At 38.2% G+C, this 8,882-nt stretch overlaps 1 protein-coding gene across 2 annotated transcripts in view; it reads left to right on the top strand.

The window, feature by feature from the left end:
• LOC148013164 (uncharacterized) overlaps positions 1 to 3,806 on the top strand; it is a 154,678-nt gene extending 150,872 nt beyond the window's left edge. The window contains exons 6-8 of one of the 2 annotated variants that reach the window (XM_087667761.1): positions 743 to 876; positions 3,155 to 3,257; positions 3,341 to 3,806. In XM_087667761.1, the coding sequence (XP_087523887.1) occupies positions 743 to 876; positions 3,155 to 3,257; positions 3,341 to 3,345 (242 nt within the window). In that variant the 3' untranslated portion in view covers positions 3,346 to 3,806. The remainder of the gene's footprint in view (positions 1 to 742; positions 877 to 3,154; positions 3,258 to 3,340) is intronic. The other variant, XM_087667760.1, reaches the window with a different exon arrangement.
• Positions 3,807 to 8,882: the final 5,076 nt, after the last annotated feature.

Raw genomic sequence — 8,882 nt, forward strand, 5'->3', positions numbered from 1 at the left:
TCAGTTATTAATGACCAGTTTCAGTGTTGATGAGAATGTGTCATTGTGCAAGTGCTTACTATTGACCATGGATGATAGTAGAGGAATGACTTGAAGGTAAAGGACACTATTTGGTTCAACAGCAAAAGCCATAAAACATCAACAAAATCATAAATTCGAGAACTATTACATGCACCAAGTTCTCTCTTATAACATGTTCAAAATTATTTGAGTAGTCCCTGAAAGCTTTATTAAGCTCACTAACTTTGCAATTTATATATGATGCATATTTTAGCTTGTCAGTATCTTTGGTTTTTAAAGAGGGTATTTTGTTTTTTTGCTATTGTACAATTACTTCTACCAAGTTCTTTCTCATAACATGTTAAAGTGATTTGAGTAGTGTTTGGAAGCTTTATTAAGTTCACTAACTTTGCAATTTATATATGATGTGTCTTTTCACCTTGTCAATATCTTTGGTTTTCAAGGAGGGTATTTGTTTTTCTCTCTTTAGTACAATAGGTGTCTTAGAGTGAAAGAAATCGATTGGCAATGTACTTTAAGAATGGTGTCAATTTTCATCTTCTGCCTTATCATGGGCTCATACATCTTTTCTTGGCATGTTGTTTCTTTTTGAATTGTCTTGTGATGCTTTGTCTCTTTCCTACCTTACCGATATTCTTTTCTTCTAGAGCTTAAAGTTCATGAAACATTGATACATGTGCATAAATATGATGATTTTTTGTTTTTTTTTCCCTCTTTACAGCGAAGTATGGAGTAGAGCCATCACAATGCATTGACCTTGTCAAGCACGTGAAGTTTGAATGTCCCAATCTCCATTTTTCAGGTTTGATGACAATAGGGATGCTGGATTACAGCTCCAGACCTGAGAATTTTATGGTGAGGAGAATTTGATATTTCAGATGTTATTGATAAGTTCTTGTTTATATCAGATCATTTATGGTGATGATATGTCGATATTTTAGAAATATTGATAACTTTTTTGTCGATATCATATAAAAGGAAGCTCTTCAAAATTTCATATAATCTGTATTATTTCTAGAAAAGATGAATGAAAGTCAGGGTGGGGAGCTAGGGAGGAAGGGAAGGGGGGGAGGCCAAGAGAGAAAGAAAGAAAGGTCTATTTATCCATGCAGAAGGCCAAAATGGCCCATGAGACCTGAACATAGCACAACTGAAGTTGATATAGGAGAGTCAACATATAACCAAAAAAAGTAAATCACACCATGAACTTCTGGTGATGAGAGAAGTAAAAGAAGAAAGCCTGATACAGCATTTACTCATCCCTCAAAACAAGAAGCTTTTTCCATAAGTTCTTTCAAGTATTGGTATGAATGATTGTGACACTTGACTGAACTCCTCTGTGGGTGCTCGACTTGCATGCCATCGTGCATGGTTGTCTGTACCATGTATAGACCTATCCATATGGTATGACCTGTATGGTACCGTAACGTACGTATATGTATGAAAAAACATGGCCTTTTTGCCCACCACCTCCATCCTGTTTTGGATTGTGCCCATCATTGAGCAAGTGGTTCAAATGGCGACCATTGGCATGAGTTCACAACAAACACTATTGAAATGCTTGGACACAAGGTTTTTCTTTAACTTCTTGGTGCTAGGCCACCTCTTTACCCTTTGTCTAGGGTGTTTTGACCCTGTACTGCAAATAAGTATTTGTTGACCCTGCTTCTTGAGACCAAGTCCAAAGTGAAGCTCTTGCATGAAACCCATACTTTGATCTAGCTCCCATCATGGCATCAATCCCTACTTTGGCAATATGCATCCTCTTAGCCACCCATGTGCACTCTGGGTGTCCCTCTTCCTCCCTATGTTATGCATCCATTGAAGCTCTAGTAGTCCTCTTCCTCTCTTGAAAGCCGTGTCTCCTCTTGGTGGCCTCCTTTCTAAAGGAGGAGCTGATCTGTTGTGGGCTCTCGTCAAAGTCTCCTCTCCGTTATGGCATTACCTCTGTTGCTGCATGCAAAGGGAAAAGTTCTTAGAATATGCATCTTGAGTCCTCCCTTCTGCCTGCTCTTTTGGGTCCTCAACCTTCCCCACTTGTTGGGTGTCGAGGACCTACAATTGGATCTGCTTTGGGGACCATGCTTAGTGATCAGAGTGCTAGGAATGGCAGTGCATCCAAGGGCTGCCACATCTCTTGTGGTATGCTAGTGTTACCACCTTTGAATTGTTTGGTTTGCATCACTGCTATGAGAAGCTGTTGTTATCTGGGGTTGTGGAATCTTTGGCTCCTGGGTGGCGAGAGTGTCTGTAGAGGCCATAGAAGGTTGAGGTGTTGCCACATGGGCTGCTGGTTGGAGGTCTCTAACCACTCCCCATTGTCCCTCTGCCTTTCTCTGTAGCTTTGGGCCTCGGTGCCTCTGTCCTTGTCCATCATCTATGTGCTCTTCCTATCGCTGGTGCCATCTCCTCTGTCTGGCATTGCTCCATCTCTGGCACTCTGCCTCACTCCTTGATGCTTGGATCTACCACCTCCCGTCCCAAAGGAGGCATGCCACTTTCATGTCCTAGGGCATTCTATTGCTAGATGTCCAATCATCTTGCAAGCATAGCACTGGCAAGGAAGTTGTATATACGAGACTAGGTGGGTAAAGGTAACCTGTGTGGATAGAGGGGATCCTGATCGTGTGGGGAAGGGTATGTAAGGACTCTATGGACACAATGACTTTGACAAATGGGTATTGCTGTGGGCCCTCCAAGATTCTGTTGCGAAAGTCTTCTCTCTCTATATGACATGGTCCCAGTAAAGAGATTATGGTGGTGCCAGACAAGGGCCTTGATTGGAGACACATCCTGAGCTTAGCTGTCCATCTTTGTGGCTTTTCCTACAGGTTTAGGGCCCTAGTTGAGGGTGTTGATTAGCATTGTGGCTTTCCCTAAAGCCTCCTTGCCTAGGTTTTCAGTTATTTTTTCATTTGACAAGTGACTGAATGGGAGACCAGAATCAACTTCCATCGTGCTAAATTGAGTAAAACACAGTAATACCATTGTTCCATAGCAGAACTAGGGTACCTTCCCTTGTTGAGATACCTTCCCTCGTTGAGATATATGCATGCTGGAAACCTTCAGAAGTTTTGCCTTCTTATTTGACATGAACAATTGCTTACCAAAAACTTTCTGGTTGTGTTTGCAGACATTGGCTGATTGCAGATCACGTGTTTCAAGGGAACTTGAGATTCCAGAGAGTGAGCTTGAACTTTCTATGGGGATGTCTGGAGATTTTGAGCAGGCTGTGAGTATGTACTACTATCAAAAGCATATGTCTGAGGATCAAATGATTCTAAGGACTGATGTTGGTGAACATGGATCTCGTTTGCAGATTGAAATGGGCAGCACTAATGTTAGAATTGGCTCTACCATATTTGGTCCACGAGACTATTCAGCCAAGAAATAATTGATCAATAGTAGAGGGTAGTTTACCTTCTTGGTTCTAGAAGCTGTGCCATATGTAAGCACTGAATTTAATCTACCCTCATATCATCCACACCAACTCTACAGTTTGGCTGAACTTATGTTGTCAAAAGATCCAGAGAGTGCAGGAGAATGATTAACCTGACAGTTCTTTGATATTCATGAAACTGCTACGATACATTTGTAAAACCATACTGAGAATAGAGCAGTAGCTCTGTATTTTAGCTAGGTTCTCCAATCACACTCTGCAGTATGCAAGCTCTCAGACTTATTATGTATTATACAGCTGTGAAATAGTTATCCAAGTGGCTCTGGCTACTTTCTGAAATAACACATTCAAGTATTGAATCCGATTTAATATAGCATGTTCACAAACTGAAATGTCTCTGCACTTTTTAATCCTCAATCTGAAGTGTAGCCGGAGTATTATTGTCAGACTTGACACAACACTGTGGTGGTAATAGTCAAATCCATGTGATAGCAATGCTTTCATAGTAATTTAGTGTAAAAATAATTTGCAGTGATGAGGCTTACAAACTCAATTAGATCCATCAACAGTCTTCAGTAACAGGTGTGGAGCTCCTCAAGCATTGTAGGCTGGTCATAGAGTATCTACATAGATGGGGTGGCTTATTCAAGAGGTCAGCAAGATAAATTTGTGAGCAGCTTGTATATTTGTATTTTTTTTTGTTGGTTTGGCGGGGGACGGGGGTGGGGTGGGTGGGTTGGTTTTACTATATGCAGGAGGTGCGTATGATTTTGAGACTCGTATGATCATGTCTTAGCAACCTTTGGGTTTGAAATTTTGGGTAGAGAAGATTGAATAAATAGATGCTTTTTTTCTGTTAATACTTTTTAAGTCTAAGCTTTTGGGCCAATCATACTCAGGCAATATTTTGGTCTGCCAGCACGTGATTTGTTGGGAAATAAAAAGTTGAATCCAAAGATTAGCTTTTTAGGCAGACCTTCATTCTTCTAAATCTTAAGTTTGTATTTCAGCAAATTCTCTCTACTTTTAAGGAATGAAGAAAAGAATAAGAGATTTATAGCTACATGATTCATACTTGGGATCCAGATTGTGCTCCGATCAATATATTCGCGCTTGTGCATGAAACATGAAAACACATGAAAAAGATTGGCAATAATTACAAAGCTCTTTAATGGTCCCTTATGAGGCTCATTTCATCAACATAGGTGTTTTTGCTTTTATTGTGGCTAAGTTAACCCATGAAGTCTCCAAAAAATTTCTAGCCCTGCTCTTGAATTTCTTTTAAGCCAAATGCACAATGCTCTTGCTATTGGGACCTCTGCCCATATTAAGGCCTACTTACATGCTCCCTCACCTAGTGCACCACATGGTTTTCATAGATAAACACTTGTATAAAAAATGGTGTTTTTTTGGTTCTATACACACACACACACACACACACTCTCTCTCTCTCTCTCTCTCTCTCTCTCTCACACACACACACACACACACACACACACACTTGACAAGCAACTATGGAAAATGCCTTTCAAAGACTTTAAGGTGTGAGAAAGGTTTCTTGTTTATGGTCATTGGAGTATGTCAATGTCATGTCTCTTCTTACCAATATCCTTAGATGCTACCTTGATTAAGTAATCATCAAGAATACCTTCTTGATTCACTTTTGTAGAGGTAGTCATTCCCATCACAAAATGTGCAACTTTAAGGGCTGAAATTATTCTCTCTTTCTCAATAATGTTAAAGCAACTCCCATATATTTATCAAATATTGCAATGGAGGATACTCCATGCTTGTAAGTGATAGGTGAGACATAACTTTGTTCTCATTTAAGATTCATATTATTCCTCATTTTAGTTCCTACATGTAGTTAAGCATCATACTTAGCTTATGTGTCTCCTTTTATATTGCATATCTAATGTAACCAAATCTTTCATACCAATGTTTGATTGTATCCACTCCAGTAGTGGTTATAAGAGCACCTAGCTCATGTAACTTGTTTCTTCTTTCTCATTTGCCAACAATCTTGCTAGTACTATCACGAGTGGTTGCACCTATCTTGGTGAATCTCACTTCATGGCCAAGATTAGTTATGAAAGAATCTAAGTTCTTTGTATCTTTGGAATATACAACACATGAAAATGTTTTTTTCTATTTGCACAATAACAACAAAGAAATAGTATATGTGTCCTTAGCAGGGCATTTTGGATTGTTGTCAACTATCATATGGAATGAGTTCTTGTAGAGGTTGGATATAATTGGATACACCTTTCTTGTTGATCATGTGATAGAAGGCATCACTATCAATATCCATGTGTGAGTGGTAGATGCTTCTTGCTCTAAGAAACATACTTCCTTAATCATAGCAATGAATAAATCTAGAATTGCTTTAATCTTATTGGTTCTCTCTGATCTTTTATTTTCAAGGTATCCTTCTTTTCCTCTACCTTCTTGACAAGGCAATTTGCAATTGTATATCATTTCTTCTTATGGTAGAATCACTCTCATGGTAGAGTTACTCTCCTCGAAACTTCTTTCCTCCATCTTTTTCTTTCTATCACTATGACTTTTGGTGGAGAAACCACCTTTGCCTTTTGCATTGAAAAATGCAATATCATCTTGACTACTAGCTCCTTCTCATGCTTTAAGCCATAATTCTCTCTCCATTAGTAGTGCACAAAAATCCTCAAATGTTAAATATTGAGGTCTCACCCAAAGCAATTACAAATTTGTTAAACTCTGGTACACATGTTCTCTCTTTCATAAAAAATTTTAGTTACTAGTGGATTTTCCTTGTTTTGGATCATTTTTTGGTTTTACATTTTATGTAGACTCGTTAGTATGTTCTAAGCATTTGATACATTGTTGTGTTGAATCAATGTCAAAAAAATTGTTAGAAGTGCTTGTAACTAAGTGCCACATAGTGTATATACTCCTTTATTTTCAAGCTTACAATAAATGATCATTTTTTAGAATCATTATACTCATAGTTGATGGGTTGCATGAGTTATGGTTTTGAGTTAGTCCCTAGCTTTGTCTTTAGAAGCTCATAAGAATGAAATATAGTTGCATTTTGAAGTTCTGTAGAGTTAGTTTGAACCTTATACCATCTAGCTTTTCTTCTGTGAAGGTAGGTGGAAAACCCATTATGTTGAAATTGACTTTGTGAGGAGAAAAGGAAAAGCTATCAAGATAGACCCCCAAATCACGAAGACATACAACAAAATCCAATGATAATACCTTTTCTTTCTCTTGCAACCTTGAAATATGAAGTAGTCTACTATCCAATTGATAAACCTCTTTACTCTTTACAAACACCAATTTCATATCAAATGCAAAACTGGAGAATCGATGTAGAAACCTCTATAGCTCCCATATATAACAAATGTTATAATAATTAAAAATATGGGAGACTAAAATTATGATAAATGAAGAGAAGGAAATCAATTCAAATGGAGAATATCATGAAGAGCATCTATATTTTCAATTGGCAACATGGGTAGGATAAGTCTCAAACCTAGAGAGCATCTATAGATATTTGCTATGAGAGGTGCGACTAGGTGCCAAAACTAAAGCGAAAAATGATACATTTGCAGTAAAAATGAAGAGGTGCTAGAGATTTCTAAGAAAAAACGGGTGACCCAAAACGTGTTGGAAGCCTCTATTCGTCAATCAAAGTCAGTTGGACAGCCCATTTAAAGAGGCGCAAATTTTGTGTTATAAAGCAGCTACTTGAACCCGAAGCTGGAAATAGCATCCAAGAGGCCAAGTTAGTCAAAACATGATAGCAAACAAGAGGGCAAAAAGAAGGGCAAGCAGTAGGGATATAAGCTGCAATTTGATATTGAGACAACCATGGATCTCAAGAAGATTCTTGAAGAATGGATTTTAAACTATCTAGTGGAATTCACCTTGGAACAGGTGTTTGGCATCACTAAGTGAGAATTTCATGACGAAATCATTGACATAATTAAGAGGAAGAATTAGTTTCTTGGTGATACCACTAGTGCATTACTATAATTTGAAGAGGAAACTGGTTTGTTGGGCATTCAAGCTGAATATGAGCATGATGTAAGTGTTGGTTTATCAATGGAGGATACTGCTAATCAGTGGGTAGCATGTGGAAAAGAGAATAAAGTGGTTAAAAATGCATTGTCTTGCAGCAATATGCATGGTGGAGTAAGGCAGATGCAACAATATGGAAAAGAGACTCCGGGATTTATTCCTCGGAGTCATTACACGAGAAATCACTTGGCAAGGGTTACCACTAAAATGGTAGTGAAAATAGGGGAGCTTGAAACTCCTTGTGTTGCTTTGCTTGACCATAGGTCCGAGATTAATGTCATTGAGTGTGGATTGTATAAGAATGGTGTATGGCATGTGGACATTGATCATGGTTAGCGTATAAGGGCTGTAAATAATGTTTTGAGAGAGCTCTATGTTGCATGTCCTAATGTAAAAGGGATGATTGGTGATGTACAAGAAGAGCAGTACTTCTTTATACAAGATAGTCCCTCATATGCATTGATTTTGAGATAACCTTATATTATAGGAGTACATATGGAAACAAAGGTACTTGATGATGGTTCTGCTTATGCAAGAGTCAAAAGCAAGGATGGGAGGAAATCAATCCAATTTCTTATCGTTTGTGTTAATCAACCTAAGAATAGGGATACACTTTGAGAGTCTCCTTTGCCTCCAAATGCAAGGGAATTCAAAGAATCGGATTTCCACTGAGCACTACTGTAATGCGGAGCTATAGTAGTACTATTCGAAGGATGTACTTGCCTCTTGATGGAATGAAGTATGTGTTTATAGCTGGTTATTCTCAGCTTACAGCAAATAGTTCATGTTGGTTTAAAGCCTATGGAAGCTATGTGCAAGGTTGCACTCATATCTATGAAACAGACTGTTAATGAACTAAGAGCATCAGGGTTATTAGCTAAAAATGAAGGCATTTCAAGCCTCTTGACTAAATATTATTGACACCATGGCTAAAATGTTAGCAACCATATATGCAAAAAAGACTGAAAATAGAGTGTTGTTAGTATGTTCTTTAGACATGTATAATGCTATAGAATTGTTTGCTCAGCATAAAGGATAATAACAATGGGCTAAAGCAATTGTGGAGACAAAATATAAGATGGTTCATAAAAAGGTAAAACCAATTGTTTTTCCGCTTCCACCAGACAGTGAGAATCTATATGAGAAAGTATCAAGGTAGCCATGCTTATGGGATCCTAAAGATATAGGTCATCGGTTCACAACTAAAACATTACATGAATTGGAAGTTGGTGCAAAGGGTTTCTTTTGCCTCCTGAATTGATATATGATCAAAGGTTCATGTTGATAGAAAAGATAACAGTCACATGGAGTGTGCTACCTTGGAAAGAGGAGCTAAATCGAGAGGAGTTATTGGCCTTACATATCAGATAGTTGGAAAGGAAGTCAAAAGACATAGAGG

Source organism: Lygodium microphyllum, chromosome 26, assembly GCF_053477565.2.
Source record: "Lygodium microphyllum isolate KBCC chromosome 26, Lygodium_microphyllum_v1.1.10, whole genome shotgun sequence".
Taxonomy (NCBI): Eukaryota; Viridiplantae; Streptophyta; class Polypodiopsida; order Schizaeales; family Lygodiaceae; genus Lygodium; species Lygodium microphyllum.